Source organism: Rutilus rutilus (genome assembly GCF_951802725.1).
Source record: "Rutilus rutilus genome assembly, chromosome: 6".
Classification (NCBI taxonomy): Eukaryota; Metazoa; Chordata; class Actinopteri; order Cypriniformes; family Leuciscidae; genus Rutilus; species Rutilus rutilus.
The window spans coordinates 18,869,835-18,894,704 of NC_140214.1; the positions used below are offsets into that span (position 1 = coordinate 18,869,835).

The 24,870-nt window shown below is 35.8% G+C and overlaps 1 protein-coding gene across 2 annotated transcripts; it reads right to left on the reverse strand.

Annotated features, from left to right (window-relative positions):
• Positions 1-178: 178 nt before the first annotated feature.
• myom1a (myomesin 1a (skelemin)) lies at positions 179-23,997 on the reverse strand. 2 transcript variants are annotated; one of them, XM_084411317.1, is made up of 38 exons: positions 23,839-23,997; positions 22,950-23,137; positions 20,223-20,348; positions 19,625-19,802; positions 19,270-19,427; positions 19,081-19,173; positions 18,789-18,877; positions 18,173-18,208; positions 17,822-17,983; positions 17,484-17,645; positions 16,571-16,712; positions 16,298-16,497; positions 16,138-16,194; positions 14,741-14,865; positions 14,476-14,659; positions 13,734-13,908; positions 13,422-13,543; positions 11,474-11,670; positions 11,157-11,283; positions 10,284-10,459; positions 9,905-10,019; positions 9,648-9,804; positions 9,234-9,340; positions 8,907-8,951; positions 8,551-8,687; positions 8,291-8,435; positions 7,659-7,718; positions 7,516-7,583; positions 7,296-7,421; positions 4,644-4,715; positions 4,314-4,401; positions 3,661-3,699; positions 3,420-3,525; positions 3,042-3,205; positions 2,230-2,266; positions 1,962-1,984; positions 1,657-1,712; positions 179-1,569 (listed from the first exon to the last, which is right to left on the reverse strand). In XM_084411317.1, exons 2-38 carry the CDS (start codon positions 23,081-23,083, stop codon positions 1,315-1,317), a joined length of 4,443 nt encoding a protein of 1,480 aa, XP_084267443.1. In that variant the 5' UTR covers positions 23,084-23,137; positions 23,839-23,997; the 3' UTR covers positions 179-1,314. The 2 variants fall into 2 exon arrangements, with proteins under 2 accessions (XP_084267443.1, XP_084267444.1); XM_084411318.1 differs by lacking the exon at positions 4,644-4,715.
• Between the last annotated feature and the right edge of the window lie 873 nt (positions 23,998-24,870).

Sequence of the window (24,870 nt, forward strand, 5' to 3'; positions counted from 1 at the left end):
TTACTTTTGTGAGTTTGTTTGTTTGTGATTGTTTTGTTCAGTTACTATTAAGCAAACAACCGGTTTAATTTACGAATCCTGACTGACATGTGTTCACATTCATGCACTAGAAGCAAATGTTTAGGGCAGTTCCAGGGCACTCCCGGTTGGGCAGGTTTTCTAGTCAAACACATTTTCTGCATTGTAACGGGTTTATTTTATTGCATACTGCATAGCACTGACTATTGGTTTTATGATTAAGATCTTTGTCATATTAAATGAGCACAAAACAACAAAAGCTTCTTAACAATAGCTGTGCCAGTGATATCTGAAAAACAACAGATTAAACTTCCTTGCAATAGTGCCAACTTAATTTACTAGGTTTATGTTTACATATAAAGCCACAATATGCATTAAGCAAGATTAAGCAGACATATAACCAAAAATAAGACTATTTATCCAGATTTTTTTGAATTGGATTTGCTAAAATTCCATTGGTTTAGCAACCTTTAGCCAACTTTAACATTGTCTACTTTTAAATGTGAATTTTAGGCCTTTTTTTAAATATAATACATTGTCAAAAAACAGTACATTCACACTGGAAACTACACCAATTTTAATTAAAATGAGATGACAGTTGAGATACACACTAATTTTGCACTACATTCCAGTTTATGCTTAGAAATAAAGCAACACCCAAAGCTTTTTAATTCAAAACGTATTTTAAATGTTCATATTGTCTTTATTACCTGCAGCAGGTGCATTGCGATTATATAAAGCAATGAGATGCATGTATCTTCAGTTGCTAAAGGGGCTTTGAACACTTAAAATTGTTAACCCAGGATTAATAAATGGCCGCATTTTATAAGGTTTATACATTAGAAATTCAGACTGCATACCTTTGGTACTACAATTTGAGGTCAACACCTCAATATGTTAATTTTTCCACATGATTTAATAGATTAGCCTAAGTTAGCAATTCACATGGTACACGTTTGGCATTGGCACCACAATTTGGGGTTGACACTTCTGCAGCAGGGCTACATAACCTTCCTTACCTCCTTACAAATGTGAAACATTGCTTAACCCAGTAGAGTATAGTTAACCCTGGGTTAAAAAAGATTTTAACCCAGGGTTAAGCATAGTGTGAAAAACCCAGAAGTAAATCCAGGCATAACTGGCCCAAATTCCTTCAGTTTTTTAACCACAAAGAAGTTTATTTAAAGTAAAACCATATCATATTGCACTGTGGGTGTGCATGCTTTGAATTAAAATGCTTTGGAAGGTATACTGGTCATTTGTTAAAACGCTCTCTCCCTCTGTGCGTCTTTACTACTACTTCTCCGCTTCATCATCTGGCATGTAGACACTGACAGTAAATGCTCCTGCCTCTGTGCCGTACTTGTTCTTCACCAGCAGGGCATATTTCCCAGAGTCGGTTGTGGTAACAGCGGAGATGGTGATGCTGGCAAACTTGCCATGCTCAAACTTCAGTGTGTAGTGCTCATCACACACCAGCGGTTTTTCGTTCTTCATCCAGCTGACCTCAGGAACCGGATCACCCCACACGTTGCCAGTGAGGTTGAGGGACTGAAAAGGGCGAGGAGGGATAAAATGTTAGACCACATTATCAATAAACTCATTAAGAAATGTAGTGCACATGATTGTTTGTATTACCTTGCCCTCCTGAATGGTGACTACATCGGGCAGGCCACCTACCACACGGGCACGGTCTATAGATACACAAATCATTTAATAAACTGCAGATCCAAGAAGCTTTTTTAAATGTTATGTTTTCACGATGAAGTAAATCGTTATCTGTTCTCTCTAAAGAAATGAACTGCACTCCTAGCTGTCTGAAATATTTATTTAGGTATATTTATAACACCTATTAAACAGAATAATAATTCTGCAAGTGAAATGTTAGATTGGATTGCTTGTATAGCTTGCTTTGAAATCTGTACACAAAGACAATCACTTACTTCTCTCTGCTATGGCTGCCGCCCTGAGGAAGGAAAGAGAGATAAACACACAGTTATTTAGGTCTTTAAATAGTGTCAGTGACAGCAAAGGTAATACATGCTTCTCACACTTTTCAATATCAGGAAATGCTTCACTGCACGCACTCATGGGTGGTCTATTCTAGTATTGTTGTGATTGTGACAGCAAGAAGTTCTTGACCATGGAAAAAGAGAAAGATAACACATCATTGTCACATTAATAGAATATGATGGTTTAGTTTAAACTTACTTCAGTCTCTTGAATTCTTCAAATGCTTCCTCCCATACTATGCAGTGGAATGACAGGGAAAAATTATATAAAAGGCAGTACCAGGTATGTAAAAAAATAAAATAAAAATAAAAATAAAGAAATAATATATATATATATAAACTTAAATTATAATAAAAATAAATATAATAAATTACAGCAAACTTAAAAGTAATTTGGCTACCCTAGTGAAAAAAAACCTGTACCAAAATGTATTTAAAATACATTATTTCATTCTAAGTATACTACAAATCCAATAACATATTTACTGTCATTTCGCTTGAGACTTACTGATATAAATATTATAATTAAACTTTATTTGGAGCACTTCTTTAAGGCACAATGCACATTTCTTAATATTAAGCCTAAAATGTGTTTTATTATCACTATTAGTAAGGATAGTATGATCCCTGTATAATATCAGTCTGCAAGATATTTAAAGTGTACCTAAAGTATACCTAAAGTATACTTCCAAGAGTTCCACTTTAGCACAATCAAATATACTTAAGAATATCTTTAGTTGGACCTCAGCCCTATTTCTGGATAACTAACGTGCATTAAGTACAAATTGTTGTTGTTCCAATTTAGCAGACTTTAAGTATACCAATTTAGTATACTAAAAGTGCAATTGCAGGGTATTTATATTAAGTACATAGATATGTAAATGTATTTGTAGTATACTTAGCATAAAATAAATGTAATTAAAATACATTTAAATTTTTAACTAGGGTACATCCTCTAATGAATGCAGAAGGACTGCAAGGCCCTGTGTGTTGGAACACCTGAGCTCTTACCTTGTCCTGACAGGTCAAGAACTCTCTTGACGCTGCCTTGGCCATCGAAGATATCAATGGCATATTTGCCCTTATCCTTCTCGGTGGGCTCGTTAATTTTGAGCCACAGCTGTTCTCCAGTGACTCCACACTGCACTCTGTCTGAGTGGGAGATCTTTGATTCTCTGGTACCAGTTAGAAACAAAGGGGAAAACATACAAGGTCATTGGCCATAGTTTCATGTGGTTATATGGTACAGTGAGCAAACAAATTGACAAAACTTTGGACTGGATTGGTTTTTGGAAGAAATTATGTTCTTTTAAGTTTAATGTGACACTGAAGTCACATTAAAAAACTCCACAGACACTAGTGGATAGAGAAGGCGGGCAGTAAGCCTACTTGTGAAGCCAGCCAACACGGAGATCTTCAATATAGTGCACAACAAATGAGTAGAGAATGATTCCATGTTCAGTGCTCATAATCTTGACCTCAGTAGAAGAGTTGGCTACAAGAACAGAGAAACAAATGCATGAAAATTACATGATATTAATTGATTCAATCCAAGTGCTTGAGAGCACATTCGTAATGGAGAATCATGTTACTGTACATTCAATCACACGATTGATGGCAGAACACTTACCAATAACTCTAAACACTTCGTTCAGCACTGCTTGATAACCTGTTGAGAAAAAAATCAGATCACAAATCACAAAAAAAATTAAATATACATTTACTGATTATGACAAACAAGATGCAAAGAATAAACAATGATATATTAAATTTGATATATTTTCTAAGGGGTTCTCAGAAGCGGAAGTTGGGTAAACTTCTATAGTGGTGAATGGGAGATGACAGCAAATATAATTTTTGTATTTCCATTTGCTTTAATAGCAGAAGACAAAATCAGTTACAGACCTTCCATGACTTTCCAAAAGAGGGAAAAACTATAGAGAGATTGCTTATGTTGGTCAGAAGAAAGAATGATGTCAAATTTGCCATCACTCCCTCAGCCATTGTATTTGAATCACCCTTGTAACAGTGTTTATATATATATATATATATATATCCAATTTTGTTGCAGTGCTGGACTAATGAAATTCTGTTGTGTGTCTGTGCTGAATTTCTTTGAATTGCAAATGAGTGAATTCCACTTCCTGTCATTCCAATTCAAATTCTAATTTAACATCCTGTGTGATGTGGCCAGTTCGATGCAAATTCCATCTCATGGACTGAAAGGGAACCAATCCTTAAATTCAGAATTTTTATCAACCCTGGTGACAAAGTAGCTCCTACCTGCATCTGTCAGGTTCAGCAAAGTTTTGTCCTTTCCTCTTTCATCCTTCAGTTTAACCTCATACACTCCTGCATCCTTCTTTGAAATCTGTTGGGGGAATTGAGGGAGCAGTCAGGCATAGATACTGGGCACTAGTTTTATCAATACAAATCAGAAGTTTAAACATATTTGAACAACATTTAAATAAACAAAACAGGAAAGACCGAAAAGCCATGCTTTTCTCCTGCGGAAGATGCTGCAGGCCAACAGAGTAAGAGAGGAAAAGACAGCACCATCACAAATAACAACACAGTGACATTGATGGCAACTTATAAATCAACGCTCCAGACTTTTGGCTTGCTTGGACTTTCTTCGGTTTCAGTTTTCTTTTTCCGTTGTGCCTTTTCACTCTTAATAACAAGCTGTGAATTAAACAAACATTGCAGTTAATGCCAGCGCCCCCTACTGGATTGGCAAGGGAGTTTGCCTCTCTTCTGCAGCATGCACTAAATCCACCCCTCTCTCAGTCCATCTGGACTGGCACCTTATTGGTAGTTGAATTCAGTCAAACTAAGATGGCTTTCAATATTTATAACTAATTAATATTGCAAAATGGAGGTCAGAATGGCACATAATGATAATTTCCATTACTTTACAAACTGCCATCCGAATCTGATTGATTTCAGGAACTGCCTTCCCTTTAAACCAAGGTTCACACACGGAAGAACCATATATTTATGATATATGGACATAAATGTTGATAAACATAATACATAAATGAATAGGTTATGCATCCTGTCTGTTCAAAGAACAGGACATGAAAAACATGATAAAAGAATATTGTATCAAATTGTTGCATTTTTCCAAATAAATATATTGAGACTCACAAATAAATGTAAAGAAATTCACACAAATGTATAAAATTCACAAATATCTAAAATCAGATTTGCAAAAAAAAAAAAAAAAGGACAGTGCATTTGTAGATCCCCGCACACGCATTTGTGGATTTTAAGTAGCTGACCAATGAATAATTGGATTCAACCTCATGATAAACATGCAAGTTTATGTAATAGGTGAAATTACTGTCACACAACAGCCAACAGCGTTTCCCACTTCTTCAGTGAAGCAGTTTTAATGACGCATATGCACAGCTCCTTGGATCTAACGATCTATAGAGCATTATAATTAGTATTTTAAACATTAACTACATGTAGTATGAATCCCTTTGTTTGTAGAGAAAATATAGGTGGGTTCTTTTTAAACGTATGGCAGGTTGTTGCATTCCAAAGAGATCATATCATGCATTTAAAAGTGAAACGCCCAGCAGACAAGCGATATGCAATTATTTATCGGTTAAAACACTTGAACACACAAATAATATTTCATATGAATCAGACTTAATAGTTTTTGATTGTAAAAGTTACTTACAGGATCCAAAATAAAAGCAAAGATGTATTTTTCAGCATTGCAAGATTTTTATTTGCATTATCCATTCACAAAACCCCAGTACAGCTGCAGTGATGCTGAGGCTCGTACTGTTAAATCACTGATGGTCACATTTGGAATTAAACATGATATTATGTCCTATATTTTTCACCACGATTGTGCTTTTAAAGGCAAAATCAGCCGTTGTGCCATGTCTTATATCATGTCTACCCTGTGTGAGGCTGTATACACTGGACACGTGCAAATGTGCAAATAATTTAGTCCTTCAGAAGTAGAACGGGCATCCGTTTACTGTCGGTGAATCATCATGTCGCACAGCGCTGCGTCGCGTCCAGTGTAGACAGTATTATAATTGAATATAATTGATACTATTTGCTTTTGACGCACCGTTTGTGTCTGGTGTTGAGAGGGTGTTACTGATCATGATGCTCGGGATCTGTGAATGATCATAATTTGTGTATAATCCTGAGTTTATCCTGATTCATTGAGTTTACAAAGCCTTAAACTAATAATCTTTTGGAAACGGGTGTTTTAACCACACAAAAAGCACTTCAGCTCAGTTTGAACGAAGCGTACATAGAATACAGTTGCTTGTTTCAGGGGTGCAAAATGAATCTGTAACCGTGGCGCCACGAGTTTAAAGGCAAATGTGATTGGTTGTAGCGAGAACATGCTATGATTGGTCAGCGCAATGTGGCTGTTATCTTACTGGCTTAAGTAGACGGTGGGTGGAGTCCACTTATTTGTGGATTTGTCTGCACGTCTTGACATTAGAAGTGTTTCAAAATCTACAAATACGTGCGAGGATCCAAAAATGCACAAGAAGAGATTCGCAAATAAACGCCAGGCAGAGTTGTGTTTGTGACATCAAATATATATATATATCTATCTTTTTTTTTGTGTGAATTTTATAGATTTTTGTGAAACCTTTTTCATTTATTTGAGGATCTTAATCTATTTATTTGTGAATTTGATACATTTTTGTGAATTTCTTTACATTTATTTGTGAATCTCAATCTATTTATTTGGAATAGTGCAACAATTCTATCCCCATTCATATGCCATTTCATATTTACCTGGCTATTTTACTTCCATAATGTGCCATTTTAATTTTATTTATTACTATTATTGCTATAAGATTTTTTACAATGAGTAAAAAGTAGCGGAAAATAGAAGTAAGGCGGAGTAAGTTATTAAATTTGGATAAAAGATTACAAAGATGAATTTCTGGAAAAAGTATTAGTAAGTACTAATTAGTAAAGTAATTAGACCAGGACCATGTATTCAGAAAGTAAATATGGTAAATTTTCATTTCATGCTGATTTTAAACATTAGCTATTACTTTTCATGAGGGATAACTTAAATCTCCTTAAGTCTAGGAAGAGAACAAATATTCTCCAGTACTATGCAAATATCTCATCATTTATGAATCCGTGTGTCAGAGAGGAGAGTGTTTTTTAGCGTAGCAGAATCTGTAGCATATGTACTATATAATACTGCATCCTGCATATGAATGCTGGAATCCCAGCTCAAAAACAGCCCCATAATAGTCTGACCTTGCCAATGTCAAAGGTCAACACTTCATCAGATTTTCCGATCTTCTTAGCATCCTCATCATCCCCTTCAATCTCAATTCCATCCTTAAACCAGGCAATCTCAGTGGCAGGTTTGATGTTTCCAACCTGTAGCATGAGAAAGAATTTTAACAAGTATCTTTTCAACCCGAAGCGCTGACAGGTGGTTACATGTGCCTACCTTTGAATCCTAGAGCCTTACCTTGCATTTCAGATGCACATCACATTCTGGGGTGACCTCGAAACTAAGATACTCAACGAAGTGAGGACCTGTGTGTGGGAGAATATTCTTAGAAAAATGTAAATATGATTTAATACAAAAAAGACAGTGTAAGGACAGCGTACCTTGCCTTCTGACCCACTCTGCTCTCTCAAACTCAGATTTCTTCTGAAGCTCAGCAAACTCTGTAAAACAGCATTATAAAAATCAATGATCAAAGCATGCAGAAAACAGCTTATTTTGAGTGTCGAATACTGTTTAGAGGCCATTCATAAGCATTTCCCAGAGCTAGAACACAACACATTTGCTGTCACCCCACCTGTCTAGATCATTTGTATTTGGAGCTGTAAATGGTACTCTTCTGCCCCCTAAAGGACATACTCAAATAAAGCTCTATTAGGTTGGTGTTCTAGTGAGATTGGTTCATGCTAGGATTGCAGCAAAATTATATTTGATCAGGTAATGACCACAAATATATGGTGGGGCCAAAATATGGGATTCAATCTAATTAATTAATTAATTAATTAAATTTAATTATTTAATAAAAAATAAAAAATAAAAAATAACCAGAAAAGTCATGATGTGATACTAATATTATATATATATTAGTAGTAGTTATGATTTAGAAATTACGATTTATGAAATGGAAGCATTTGGTCTCAGACATTTGCCTATAGTGGGTTTTTTTTTTATTAGTTTGACTTTGTACAATTATGCTATAGGCAAAAAAACTAAACAAATAAAGACATGGCCTCACCTTCTCCGATAAGCACTAAGCTGGTGCGACCAGTTGCTTTGCCATCAACAAGGTTGAATGTGAAGGTTCCTTCATCAGTAACCTCTAGTGAGTCCATGAACATCTCAATGATGCCAGTAGTCTTGTTAAAGTTCACTGTGTACTTCTGAAGAGTTTGACAAGCAAAAGAAACAAAACATGTTCATGTATGCTGTACAAGACTGTTTGATAAATAATGTCTGTAAAGTCCATTTGAGCTAAAATTTTCTGATATCTCGTACCTTTCCTTCATGGACGATATTATCATTGAAGACATACTCCACTTGGCAGTTAGAAGTGAACTTGGCAACTTCGGCCCAGAAGCGCACACGGCCCTTCTCCTGTAGCTCAATGGCCATTTCACTTTTGAAGGGAATTACTGAAGAAAATTGCTCACAATTAACCTATAACAATCTACTGAGTGGTAAATGCATATTAAGTATGCATACTGTAAAATACACAGCATATTATATATAATATACACAAGATATCTATATATAATATACACAAGATATATATATATATATATATATATATATATATATATATATATATATATATATTATGCAGCTGGTCTACTACTAGCTAAACAACTTACTGGGGAACTGGTGGTCACGGCTGATGTCCAACAAGCGCTTAAGTCCTACAAAAAGTAAACAACATTTCATATAATCAAGCTTATGTCATGTGCTTATCTCATGTGCACTGGACCCTAAGAGAAAATTACTGAAGTTAATTATTTGTTGTGTGGAACCATTTATTTATTGTTTATGGAAAATAAATCTGCAGCTGCTGTACACTCCAGCTGACGCTGAGAAGCAGTGATCTCCTTATGTTCCCTTCTTAAGCATGAGCGTCACTCAAAGAAATATAATGGGATGGAATATCACCAGCTGCGATTGTGTATTAAAGGAAAGTGACTCACCTTCCTCAGTGAGCGTGTAGCTGGCAGAGACACCGTCAGTGTTTGTCACCACACAGGAGTAAATGCCCAAGTCATCCAATGACGGGTCATTAAAGATGGCTCTGGACCTACATAAAGGAAAATTAATGGATCTGTCAAAAATAATGCATAAAAAAATGACTCGCAGATATAGTTAACCCTAATATTCTGTATATAATTAATCTAATATAATATAAATACAAGGTTAAAGCTTCAGTAATATCTATCTGTTGGATTCTGATTGTCAGAGAAAACTGAATGGGGTATTTGTTGTTGTTGTTTTTTATTTTTAAAAGTACAATACTTTCAATTGTCAAAAGTTTCAATACTCAACAAAACATGTTGAGTTAGTAAAACTTTCCATGACAATATTAGACAGTTCAGAAGTCAACATACTTGCCCCCAGCAGTCTGAATGCTAAGACGAGACGTGTCAGTGAAGGCCTCATAGTTTTTAGACCACACAAACTGGGAGTCTTCTTTAAGATCGGAGCACTCAAAGATCAGAGAGATCACACCATCGTCATCCACATCCACCACAATCTCATTGGTGCCTGTGTAACCATGTGTAAAGAAATCAGAAGTGCAGGTGGAGAGAGACAGATGTTTTCCTCTATGACACAGCTGTATCTATGTCCTTGAATAAATTCTCACCAGGGCGGGTCTCAGCCAAAATTGCATCAGTTGGCTTTGATGGTACTCCAACACCTGCCAGATTCTTAGCATGGACGCGCAGTCTGTATGAAACACCCTCTTGTAGACCAGATAACTTTATTTAACAGAGAAAACTATTATGAGTGAGAAGCCCTCTGACATTTTGTTCTTTCTGTTCTTATGAATAATAACTAAATGTCTCGACACAAAAAATAAAGACACATAACAAAAACATAATTAAAACTAAAGCCAGTTGTAGGAAATTGGCTAGCAATTACGCCATGAGAACAGCTCTGTCTCCACAAAAATGAGCTGCAAACTTTTATGACTTAAGTTTGAGAACCAACCCAGTCGCTTTAAGAAATTTCACATTTAATACCTGCATGTAAGTATGTTTTGTGGATCTCTCTTGGAAACATCTCCATTTGCCATTCTCTTCCTTATAGTCCACATAATATCCAGTCACAGGACTGCGACCATCGAATGTTGGTGGTTCCCACAGAAGCACCATGGAGTCTTTACGCACCTCCTGGACACGGAGGCTACAAGGAGGGCCTGGGTTTGTTGAAAAGTAAAATGCACACAAAGAAACACCTGTCATACATCACTTCAGGTAAAATGGACAAATAAACCTGATCACGTAATTACTGTTGGCTAAATTTAGGGAGGATCTCAATCAACTCCCTAGCTTCCTAGGTCATGAATCAGTATATCGTGTACATGAATTCGGGCACTGGTAAGGACAGTAAGGACCCTGGCTCACTACACGTTGTTACCCTGATCACCCTCAACAACTGTTTGTTTTTCTTTGAAGAAATAGTGTTCTCAATGTCTTAAAAACCTAGATGTACGATTTTACATAGTGTGATTTCTAAACCTGTAAAAATAACTAATAGAATTTATTTTATAATGAATATCATTTTTTTATCTTTATCTTATCAGCTCCTTAGCCAGTAAATCGTGAACAGCTGAAAAAGTCATGGGGCCTTTAATATTGGTGTGGATAATAGGAGGCATTGAGAGTCAAAAAGGTTGAGAACCACTGTACTAGTGTAAACTAAAGTAAACTCAAAAAGCCAATTTACACTCCTATAGCTCATATAACATATTGAGCATTATGATTTTTTCTCCCAATCGTTTTTCTACGAGTGGTCTGTCTTTTCCCCATTATAATCTCTCGCATTTACTGATTTAAACAAGAATGTATGTCTATAAAAGTGTCATTGCCTAATATAAATGCTGACTGGTTTACCTGGAACAGCAACAGTCCATTCCTTGCACTCCAGGCTGACAGTGGGAATGGAGCCTTCACTAATACCAGCTTGATTGAATGCACGCACCTGGAACTGGTAAAATTTGTTTTCCTTCAGGTCTGTCACCTAAGTCAAAGAGACAGTAGGAGAGAAAGAGGAAAAACAGTTATTCACTACCATCAGTGTTGGTCTTCAATCTTCAGCATCATAAGCCTAAATGTTAATTTCATCAAATTTTAGAAGCAAAAATGTCAAATGTGTTGTTTTCCAAATGTGTTTTTTAATTTCTTAAATCCAACACTGGTATCATACCTACCTTATAAGATGTGCCAGTGACCGCCTGGAGGTTGAGTTCATTCCACTTGCTTGTGACTCCATCCTTCACTGTTCTGTAGTCCAGGTAGTAACCTCTGATGTCTGCTCCACCAGTATTAGCAGGAGCTTGCCAGCCCAGCACCATGTAGTCACGGACCCTCTCCAGAAGGGTCACACCGGTGGGAGGGCTTGGGACGGCTAAAGAAGGATAAGACTTAGTTTATCCCAACAACCCATTCACCCATTGACAGTTTTTACATCTGTTACCCCAACAAAGAACTAATGCACATTATTCCCGAAAGAGCACAAGATCTGTTGTGTATCTTCATTGCAGGACATCAGCATTTCAAAGTCTGATGACATTTGAAGTTTAGCTGTTGTGTGCTCTTAAAACAAAATCATGTTACTTTATACACACATTCTGCATTTTACTTTCTATGAACAATGCAGTCAAAATAATAACTTCACAACATTTTCATTCACAACATTCAATTATTACAGACGAACATTGCTTGTGATCTTCACAAAATCAGTCTGTAAGCATGCCGCTCTCGTTATGAAAAAATATTAGACTTAGATTTAGTTTACATATTGCATTAATACAATTAAGCCTTTTTCACATTCTCAGTATCCAACTGTAATGTGAAAAAAAATTAGCATTTTCTTAATTGTAATGCAAAAATAAATAAGTAAAATAAGTAACTTATTTTAAAAATGTATTTTGTTAATTATTTAACAAAAATATAATTTATTTCATAGATATTACTATGTGTCCATTTTCATTACTGTAATACAGTTTTCACATTACACTAATAACAAATTGGGCAAAACATGTGCTTAATTATAATAAAAATAATATAAAAGTGCACATTTTAAATATAATAAATTGTGTATTTTTAAATTTATGACTGAGGATATTCTTTGTGAGATTACCCGCCTGTCTGTTACATATAATGATACACATAGATTTTTCAAAGTCTGAGCAGGTTTATACTTACTGTGCTAAGGACGCAAGATGACCTTCGCTCAACTTGTTCTATTAGCCAACTTGCTCATGCATGGGTTTGCATCACACACCCTGCAGTTATTCACGAAACATACAGCACAGACACACCTGCATGACAACACACAAGGCACACTGTCCGATTTTCAGTCAACATGTGTTTTACATTCTGGGAAAGTTAACGAAATACCCCTATAGTCTCTTTTACGTGGCTGCTTTGTTAATCTTAGTACCTGGATGTTTGTGTCACGCAGGATACAGGGCAGGGCATGCAGAGGCAGGACTTGTTTTAATAAGATCTTCATGCAGCATGCATTGCAGGCTTAGTTTTATGTTTTTTTGGCTTGGCAAAACTAATATGCAAAGTATGAGTAGCACAGCCATTATATATAATGGTGACTTCAGGATAGCATTGAAGGCTAAGCAAGAAGATATTCCACATATAGAGTGAATCTGGAGGATGATTTTGTATGGGACAGTATGGTGCTAAGTGCTGGCACAAATCAGGGAAAGAATGAATCACAGAAATTAAATGTGTGGTTTTTTTTAAGTGTTTCTTTTCCAAAGCTACAACAATAGACAACATGATATACATATTGAATGCATTTTAATATAAAACATTACATACATTACATTTTTTTAAACATTTTAAAAAACTTTAACTTTTGTCATTATCAAAATTATTATTATTATTATTAGTAGTAATAATAATAGTAATAATTAATATAGTGTTTTTGTTTAATTTAAACCAAAGCTAAAGTTTAGCTAAATATTTCATTGTGCCTCAGAGCTAAATTAAAAAATGAAATAAAACAATTTGAATAGCTTTTCAATGTAAACATCAAAACTAAGTTTGTAAATGATATGCCATGCAACTTTGTACCCTGCTCAGTCTCTATATCCACCAAGGGGTACTTTGTCTGTTACTGGCACCAGCAATACTCACCAATGCTCGCTTGCACAATGCAGGCCTCAGATTCTGCGGTGCTTCCACTGTATCCTGCAGCGTTCACAGCCTTCATCCTAAACACGCATTTGTCCTCAGTGTTCAGCCCATGGCACACAAACCTGCACACCAGAAGAAATTGATAAGTTTCAAGACAAGTTATGACCAGTGACAGAACAATAGCTTGGTATAAATATCTACATTAGATGTTTTATTGTCATTTATTTGAAAAACCTCTCTAATTTTAATAACAATGCACATTTATAGCAATTTTCTATCTCAGAGCTCCTAGTCAGCCCCTGGTTGGCATACCTAGTGCCTTTGACTGGCTTGTTGTTGCAAGGAACCCACACACCACTGCCATTGATGCTGACCTCAATGTAATAGCCCACCAGATTCTTAACCTCCTTAGATGCCCCCCAGCACACAACCACTGAAGTGTCAGTGTTTCTGATGGGAACAATAGGCCCTGGGACAGAGGGCAGGTCTAAAAACAAACAAATCAAGAGAACAGTGTTCATCCAATTTTAAGGCAAGTCATACTTACGTTTATATTTACAGGATCATGGCAATCATGGAAAAAAAAGGTGTTCTTTTGAAATCATTCTAATATGCAGATTTAGTGCTCAAGAAACATTTCTTATATTATCAGTGTTGAAAACAGTTGTGCTGCTTAATAGTTTTGTGGAAACCATAATAGTTTTTTTTCCAGGATTATTTGATATTCAAAATAATAACATTTATTTGAAATAGAAATCTAAATGTCTTTATTGTCACTTTTGATCAATTTAATGTGTCTTTACTAAATACAATTATTAATAAAATATTACGGACCGCAATCTTTTAAATAGTTCTTTCCTAAACTGATACTACTAGTACCGTCCAAAATTCATTGCCATGGGTTGTTTATGAAGAATTAGAACGTGTATAATATACAAGTGTACAACCTTTGAGGCACTTGTCACAGAAGTACTGAAACATACTATCTATTATGCAATCTAGAACATGTGTCACTAACCTATTTTCTTTTTTCGTGTCAAGTGCTAATACTCACCCAATCTGTCTCCCACAGTAGTCGCCCCAGTTTCCTCCGACGGCTCTCCAACTCCAGCAGAGTTGCAGCTGCGGACACGGAAGCTGTAGGATTTACCCTCAGCAAGGTCAAACAGGGCAAAACGCGGGGACTTCACTGGCATCCCAGTGTTTACCCTCTGCCATGTGTCTGTACCCACCAAACACTGGGAATAGATGTTGGTCTCAAATGTGATAAACATACAAGGGGAAATCAAATACTTTAAACTGTTTACATTCTGCCTAACCTTTTCCACATAATACATGACACCCTCGTGTCCTCTCTGGATTGGTGGTTTCCAGCTCAGGACCACGTAACTCTTAGTCGCCTCAGTGACAGCCAGGTCAGTAGGTTGACCAGGGACCACACCCACTGAAAGAGACAATCCTATTTTATATTCACTAGTACATTTAGACATGAATTTAAACGCAACATGAAATCAGATTTGGCCAGATGTGTTTTCTTAAAGGGGTGGTATAATGCGCTTTTCACAAGATGTTAAATAAGTCTTTGATGTCCCCAGAGTGTGTATGTCAAGTTTTAGCTCAAAATACCCCACAGATATTTTTATATAGCATGTTAAAGTTCTCACTTCTTGAGGCCGAGCAAAAACGCACCGTTTTTGTGTCTGTCCCTTTAAATGCAAATGAGCTGCTCCCAGCAAAGGGGACGTGTCCTTTTACCTCACACAGTGAAGCACTGATATTTTAAAAACTTTTAGCCTTTTATGTTCAAACCGAAGTCAGAAAGATGGAGAGACTTGAGTGGTTAGTCGGTGAATTTATGTAGCTTATGTGTAGTTATCTTCTAGTCATTGATAAGCATATTCTGTCTTGATAATCTATAAATCATGTTCCAGGGGCGGGGTTTATGTAAATTTTAGGGTTGGTGATGTCACTAACCCGGGAGGAATGTCGTGTAGTCCCTACCAGACGTTTGTTTTAGTCCTTAAAAAACTATTTCTTTAAATGAAAATATCTCCCTTTGCTTTGAACTTTGAGCGTCATAACTTGACAGATGTTGTTCATGCTCAAACAGCAACATTACACACTAACTAAAGTTAGAAAAGTGAAATCATATTCAACCACCCCTTTAATATATGCTCCATATTAGAGATGCACAATAGTGGTTTTTTTCACTACTGTTCAAAATGTATGGTTATTAAGATAAAAAAAATAAAATAATAATAATACTTTTATTTAGCAAAGGCATATTAAATTGATCAAAAATGACATTTAGACCATTTATAACGTTACAATACGTGTTCTTTTGAACTTTCTATTCATTAAAGAATTCTGAAAAGTATCATGGTTCACACAAAAATATTAAAACAGCAACAAGAATATGTTTCTTGAGCATCAAATCAGCATTTTAGAATGATTTCTGAAGGATCATGTGACACTGAAGAAGATAATGATGCTGAAAATTCAACTTTGCCATCAAAGAAATACATTAAAGTTTAGAATAAATAAAATGGAAACAGTTATTTTAAATTGTAATAATATTTCACAATATTACAGTTTTTACAGTATTTTTGATCAAAAAATGCAGCCTTGGTGAGCATAAGAGACTTCTTTCAAAAAATCTGATCAACCCCAAACTTTTGAACAGTAGTTTAGACAAACTGTGTGTGTAATATTTCACCCGTGGGATCTTCCTCCGTGAATTTGATCATTCCCGTCCATGGAGCCGAAGGGCCAGCTGTGAAAAAAATAAAATTACTCATAAGCAAAACTGACTGTCTTTGTTCTTCAGTTTTTATTCTTCGCCATTCAGTCTTTATTCTTTTACATATATCCTTCACCTCTAAGACGGGCCCGGTCTGATGGGTCCATGGCAACTACGGTGTCAGAGGCCCGGGACGGACGGCTCACACCAGCATTGTTGAGGGCTCGCACCCTAAAGGTGTAGGAGCGGCCCTCAATAAGCCCAGTGACAGGAAAACGGGCATACTTCACCGGAGTGTCATTACACTGGGTCCAATGATGAGTGCCAGCCTCCAACCTGTAAAGAAATATTTAAATAAGGAGCACTGACATGGGCTTTGTGATCCCAGTGCTGGTGGCATATGACTCACCTGTCAATGAAGTAGCCCATAATGGAACTGCTGCCTTCCACTGCAGGCTGCTTCCAGGTAACAACCACATAGTCTTTATTAGCATCATGACAACGCACATCAAGAGGAGCAACAGGAACACCCTCCTCCTCCACATCAGCATCTGAAACACAAATCAGCTTGATTAGCGCCCTGCTGTCATATCTAATTATGGCAAAGTAAGATACACGACAACGCCTCCACTCTGTGAACACAGCTAGCTAATTTCAGCTCTCTCTTAACTTAGGAAGTATTTTAATGATCTTATCATAAGCTTCAAAAAGATACTTCCTAAAAACATTTGTATAATACTTCTGGAAAAAACACATCCCATTTTTGAGCCAACGACAACTCTAAAATCCACTGAAGTGGATATAATTAGATTTTTATTCATAAATAAATATATAAAAACATTATACATTAACATTTTATTTCTGTTTTAATTACAATTTAAATTAATGGGTTTTTAGTTTTATCTCATTTTAAAATGTAATTTATTCCTGTGATGACAAAACCATGATAAACAAAATTTCAGCATTCTTTGATGAACAAAGTTTAAAACCGCATTTATTTGAAATATAAATATTTTTATAGTTCTCTTTACGGTAAGAGATTTTTAAAATCTATTTAATGCATCCTTGCTGAATAAAAGTATATATATATTGTTTTATGTTACAGGGCCCAAACTTGTTCTTCACACTGGCTGTCTTTAGTGCCATCAACCAAAGATAGAAGCAACATTCCCAGAGAGAAACCGAACACTGTAGCAACTCACTTCTTAAAGATACAGTGCACAGACTGCACACAACTTGTGCACCGACAATAAGACATTGCCTTTCATAGTGAAATGAGACAACTTAAGATTACTCAGCACAAATGTGCAGATTGGACTCACCTCTGACAAACACATAGGCAGAGTGGGTGTTAAAGCCTGACTTGGTGTTGACACGCAGGGTGTAGAGACCCTCATCTTCTTTGTTCAAATGCACAAGAGTCAAAGTGGCTTGCTCACCACTCCAGTGCATGTGCACCCACTTAGAAGGTGACAAGACGACACCTGATTAAGAAAAGGGATCATTACAGACTGTAAACTGCACTTTAATTAATGGGTACTGCAAATAAATAACACAGAGGACGAAAGTGATTAGGAGATGGTGACTTATGCTTCAGTGAATTTGCAAGTAGCTTTTTAAGATGCACAATAACTGCATGGTGCAATACGTTCATACCTACCATTTCTGTACCACACTATCTCTGGCTGGTAGCGCTTCACAGTGGGGTAGACAATGACTGTACAGCCCAAACTCATGGTTTCTCCCTCACGGCCAAAAGAAACGTCAAACTTGTCAATGATAGCAGTGTTGAAGGTCACACCATATTCAGGGCTGTAACCATCTGAGCAGAATATGAATAGAAACAACTAAAAGGTCAAAGAATTATATTATTATACATTCAAATATTGATATTATTACAATTTATTGTAAAGGCCAAAACATTACATTTGTACTCATATAAAGGTTTATGTACTTTATATGAGTCCAACTGCAAAATGAAAAAATAAATAAAATTGTATGGGAAACTTACGGGGCCTTTCAGTCACCTCTTCTCCTTCTTTGAATCCTTTAAAATGAAAGTGCAAATAAACTTTTAGTGCTTTTAAATGAAACTACATAACTGAATGCTGCATTGCAAACAGAACCATCTTTTTCCCTACAAATATTGAAATTGACCTTGCACATAAATGTTACATCTAACTTTATGTATTAAATAATAAAGATCCAGTCAAGACATTTCATAGCATTAGCCTGTGCAGAGGCAGTGAAAAGACGCTCTAGAATAACACAAGATGTACTGAGGTGCTGTAAGAGTCTTAAAATAGAATGTCAAGAGGACAGCAGGTGTAGACCAGAGTTACACACTAGTGTAGGTACACACAGCACGGTTTCTTCATTCAGTATAATAATGTAGACAAAAAAAAAATGCACTGCAGAATGACCCCTTGATTATGACCTTTATTAACTTAAAATATACATCATTACAGTTTTTCTAAAATAATTCAGGTCAATGAATAATATCGACTTATTATATGAAGCCAAGATCTGAGCCGTCAATCCACACCAGTATGACTGATCACATGTAAAACACGAATTAAAAATTAGAAAAATGTTTTAAGATTTGAAATGCATTAAAAAATACTCACTTTTAATAATGACAGAAGCAAACGCAGAGCTTTCTCCCTTCACGTTGAGTGCAGAGATCCCGTACTCAGCAGTGTCGCTAAAATTACAGCTGCAAACCAAAAGAATAATTATGGTATAATTTCAACAATTTAACTAAATAAAAAATTATGCAGTTTGTAACAGCCGTGCCCTTATTGTTTATCTTTTTGCATCCATCTGATATTACTAATAAATTAAATCATCCCACACATTTAGTGTAATATAATGAAGAATCCCAAAAAACTTCAACAAATAAATAAAAACTTTCTTTACTTCTTAATTTCCAGAGAATGCATGTTGTATTGGCTCTCTGCAAAGTATTTCTCAGGGTGAGCCTTAGCATCGATTAAAACATTGTTTTTGTACCTGAAAAGCAGAATTAGATGGAGGGAAACAGGACAGGGTTAAATTAAACATTGGTTTAATGACTAATGATTATATCTATCCTGAAGTGTTTCTGACCAGGCCACGCGGGGTTTGGGCCATCCAGCCACGGTGCAGTGCAGCGTCAAACTCTTCCCCTCCCACACGGTCTGGCCACGTGGTTTCACAATGAACTCTGGGGGGTGAGTCAAACTGTCTGGATTCATCTTCTTTTGGAATTCTGCTTTCTCATGCATCTTGAGTAAAAAAATTATAATTAAGACCCTGGGATAAAACAATCATATAAAAATACTGACACTGTCAGAAAAATCAGTATGAATAACCTCTGTTACAATAATGCTCAAAATACAGTTCTGACAATTGCACTAACCTTTTTGACATTTAAAGGCACAATGTTTTACACAAGCATCTTGTTAAACATATAAGGTCAAACCTTTTTCTTCAGAGTCAGGCGTTCAGCAGACTCTCTCATACTGGTCTCTCTGGTCTTCTTCACAGTTTTCATCTTGAAGTCGGTCTCCCTGGAGAACAGGTTCCTCATGACGACATACCCCACACCCTCTTCCTTCACCTCCTCCTGAGTCTCCATCAGATCCTGGGTGGCCAAATGACTAATCCAGAGGATTAAGTTAATGAGCAAGTCTGGCCAAAAATTGACTACTACTGTTTGACAAATGAGTTCCATGTTAGATGTAACTGTTCTAGAGGTATTTATTTCAGCAAGTTGCCAAGATAACATTTCTTTTTTCATTAAGTGTAACTTGATGTAATAAAATGTAAAATAATTAAATATTGAATTAAAAATGACAAAAACACCAAAGATTACTAAAACTTTAACTAAAATTACACATAAAAACAAAATAATAAAATCTATAATAGGATCTATAATAGAAGAAGTTACATTTAAATTAGCAAATCATAAAGGCATGTCCCCTTTAGTTTGTCAAAATTAATTGATCAAATTAGATGACATTTGCAAGCAAACATTCCACATCAACTACAATAACCAAGTTATTGCACTATGCAATCACCTGCTTCTGAAGACTGGCACAACGTATCCAATGACCTCGTCTTCTGTGTCCACTGCCAGGTGTGAACGCTTTTCTTTTTTGGAGAGCGCGCTCAGTTTCTTCTCCTTCTTCCCTGAGATCTTGTGCCTAAACAACAGTTAACATCAGCAATTTAAAAAAACAAACAGTAGGATTATATGGCAAAAAACATCAAAGCCACTTTTTTGTAAATGAATGAAAATACTTTATTCCATTATTCCATCAAAAAATTTCAGTTGTTTATTTTTCTTCATAGTTTCCTAACGCTAATGGAACAAAATGTTCAATATTTCAGCACGGTGAATGGAATAGGATGGAATAGAGTCAGTTGAAAGTCAATCTTAGTGCGTTAGTATAAAGTAAATATTAGCACAGACACCCACTAAATTAAGCATTTTAAAAAAAAGTAAAAAGCCTGAAATAAGCAGCCCTTTAGAAAAAGCAATTAAACCAATATACACAAGTGGCAGAGCAAATTTTTCACTCCATAATAGTTATACATGTTACAATGTTCCTCAAAAAAGTTTTATCTTAACTTTATTTTTTTGAATGCCCATTTTTGTTGATTGTTGGTAAAAGAATTATCATGACCAGTTGGAAATAAACATACTTGAAATGTCATGTCAGCAGGAGATAAATCGTATATGATCCTGACACTCATTCATTACTGCCAACAACATTATAGGCTTTGGACTGATTTATAGATCAATCATAGAGCTCTGTCCGTGATCTGAGAGACTTAACCTTTTATCTTTAACACTATTACAAAATATTTTAGGATCATAGCAGCTTCCAGTCTTTCAGAATATTGTTTCATAAGAAATACAATAATACAAAGTGCTGTCATATTTTGCAAATTGTTCTCTTGAACGACTATAGGCTAAACAATACAAGATTATAAGTTGATTAATCAGAAGTATTTACATATATTACAACAATTCAGTTTAATTGTTTACGTTTTTAAGTTAAAAGAGTAAAGAGTGTTTGGTTTGTCATACTTAAAGGAGCACAAATAACAACCATCAGAAACAGTAATAAATTGTCATAACTGGTAAAAAAAAAAGAAAAAAAAAGACAATATCAGATTTCAGAGAGCAACTATAGTGTTCTGCATCATTTTCTCGGTATTCTGCCTAAAAGGTCACCCAAAAGTGAAAATTCGGTCATTATTTACTCCCCCTCATGTCGTTCCAAACCTGTATGACTTTCTTTCTTCTGTGGAACACAAAAGAAGACATTGAAGATTGCTCTGACCAACCAACATTGGACCCCATTGACTTTCACTGTATGGACAAATAAATTCAAAACTTTCTCAAAATATATTTTTGTGTTCTACAGAATTAAGTTTTAAAATGACATGAGTGTGAGTAAATTATGACAGAATTTTTATATTTGGATGAACTATCCATTTAAAGCAGCTCAAGCAGCAAAGTGTTGGACAGTTTATGTACAGTTACAGTTCAGCTAAACTACTGTGATTTCAATTTCCAGTGACCAAAAATAATCCTTCAGAGACCATTAATAACTTTGGCCCATTCCCACAGAGGCTCAAATTCTTCCTGCCACAGAGTGCAGTCCTCAATGGCACATATGTTCCTCTATAACAAAAGTCTCTGACCTAAATATTTATGAACATAGTTCAAATGCTCAGAAATATGGGCATGAAGATAGATTTAAAAAACAACAACACTTCAAATACTTCTGTAATAGAGCACAACAGCGCCAGCAAGTGTTTTCCCATTTATGTTCGTATAAGATTTAAGCTATGAGTATGAACCAAACCAACCGGAGAAGAGATGAATCACATATTAGTGTAAACACTGTGAGAATCAGTCAGTCACAACAGGCTCAACCAATGAAGTGAGCTCGAGGCAGCACACCTGTTTGACTGATTAACTACACATTCTGATATACACAATATACAAGTAGTTTGATAGTGTATGAAAAATCTGCAAGGAGTCACAGGAGTGTCCATGGCAGCAGCAGCTTCTCTGATTGGTGAAGTGATGTTGAAGTTATTCAACAGGTATTTGGCTATTAAGCAACTTTTTACAAACTATAGCTGAAATTACACTGACGTTAAGCTTCTACAAAAGCATATATCTTCTCTTACTATTGCTTGAAAGGTTTATATGTTATCATTAAAAATCAATTTATCTATGGAGAAAATGAAAGATTTTTGCTTCTGGAACTGTTGCGCACTATATCATCCATATAAAACCACCAATGATTATTTACTCACCAACTAAAAAAGATGAAAACATGTCTTTCTGTAGATGATTAGATTTTTTTAGAAACTAGGCTATGTTGTGATTGGCTTTAGTTATTGCGATCACTAAGCACTGATGTAATTTGTGGCCATCACAAAGTGAAGCTGATAACAGATAATGGAAGAAAATGCATTAGCGTACTTAGTTCTTTGTGACATAACATTAGGCTCATAGTTCCCAACACAAAAACCACAAAGATGTTTCTGGAGGTACTGTGCTGATCTGTTTTAAAGCAAACAAACATCATAAGGTTATAATGAAAGGGTTATGGTGTTGTTACTTCATTTGATGCACACATTTTCAAATAAGCAGCATGTAATGTGTTATAAAAGCACTGGTATCTATCTAAAAAGCAGTGCTTGTGAGGGGGTTGCTCTACAGGGACCATTCTTCAGGGCAGCATGAGCACAGGGACACTGTCCCCTATATGTCCTCTTACCCATGGCCGCCCACATAAGCAGCGTAAGACTGGCGGCTAACAGATGACAGGGAGCTTTGGTGATAGGTGCTCTCATAACGCGTCTCAAGGTCCCGTTGCTGCTGTTCCTTTTGAAGTTTTAAGGATTCTGACATCCTGAGGTGCTTTTTAGATCGTCCCAAGGACACCTTTTTCTCTCCGCTTGCAGTCTCGAGTACAATTCCCAATGAATGTTAATTCAAATGCACAAAAAACAACACCTGACTGCAAACACTTACAATTTTGATAATGAATTTACAGTGTCAGAAAAAAGTGATGCGTGCAACAGCTTGTCACTGGGGCAGTACCCTTAAAGGGACATCTTTGTACCTTAGAGTAGTGATACAAACCCTTAAGGTACTACTATGAACCTTTTAGTGGTAAATAAATTACAATGATGTCCCTTTTAAGGGTACTGCCTCAGTGACAAGCCGTTGTACCCCTAAATGTAAAATTTTCGCAGTTTTTTTTCTGAGAGTACATTGACTATTTGGAAATAATGTATGGGCCAACACACACATCCAATACATTTGACTATGTATCTTTGTTTGCAGTTTCAAAATAGTAACATAAACATTCTTCTTCAAATTATAATGGCATAAATAATTAAAAGGACTTAAATAACTACAATTATTTTACATCATAACAGCATATTAATGTAAAAATTTAAATTGGTTACATGGTGCAAAAAAAACTCCTAGTATTTAAAGTATAATATCAGACCACAAAAGATTAGCAACTAGTTTTGTCTGTTGTGATGGCAACTAATTCATAAATCCACACTGACCTATTACACACAATTGGATGAATTAAACATTACTTTCCTTATTGAGAAAGGGCTAGTCTCTGTGAGAAATATAAAGTCACTTACCAGGTCAAAGTTGCTTTTTCAAAAAGAAGGAACAAACTCCAAAAAAATGAGAAGCCAGTGAAAATCCAGGCACGGCGGCGGGTATGGGGCAGCCGACAGGACGGGACTACGCTGAACAAAAATAATGCTGCCACTCTGCAGATTGTGGCGTACAGTCACGACCTTGTATGGCCACTGGGTCTGTTAAATATAGACCCTGACCAGGCAGCAGGCAGTTTTAGCATGAACTCTGAAAACGCGCGTAATTCAATTTCTAAACACAACAAAAGCAACGTAACATCATTTTAATAAGACTGCTGTTGTAGGCCCCCTCGTTCCGAACGTAATCAGCACTATTCAGTAAAACAGAAGCGATTGCGTGTGATGATGCGTTTTATAAACATTAAACAATAGGTTAATTTGCGCTAAAGTAAGTTAACGTTACCCCTTTTAACACATTTAGCCAGTTGTCGTGAAAAAGTTGTCATATTTTTCCAGGCAAACGAAAAATAGTTCTAAAACAATCCAAACCACCAAGAGTGGCAAAGCCTTGAACTACCTATCGAAGCTGCAAGTATCAGATATAAATGGTTATGATTATTTTAGATACGTTTATAAGCTATTTGGAATGCTGTCTTCTTCTTCTTCCAACTGAAGTGAAAGATATCCTCTGCTGTCATATTAAAATAATAAATATGAGCATTTTGTTATTTAACACAATTGGATTATACATAAAAACAATTTTTGAGGTTATGTATTTTTTATGGCTTTTTTTATTTTTATTTTTATTAGCGCTATATAACATAATGCTTTTGTGGGGAAAAAAGCCAGAAGTTTGACGCCGATACCATGTTAAATGTTGTTGTTGTTGTTGTTTTGTAATTTAACTAAACTAATTTAATTAAACTAAATCTGACCTATAGCTAATATATGAAAACCATAAACACACCCGTTACCTTACTGTAACAATTCACCTTTCATTTTAGAAGTCATTTTGGCGTTTTTTCTATTTGATAATTTGAACCCACCCCCTCAGGATCACTCATGGGCTAC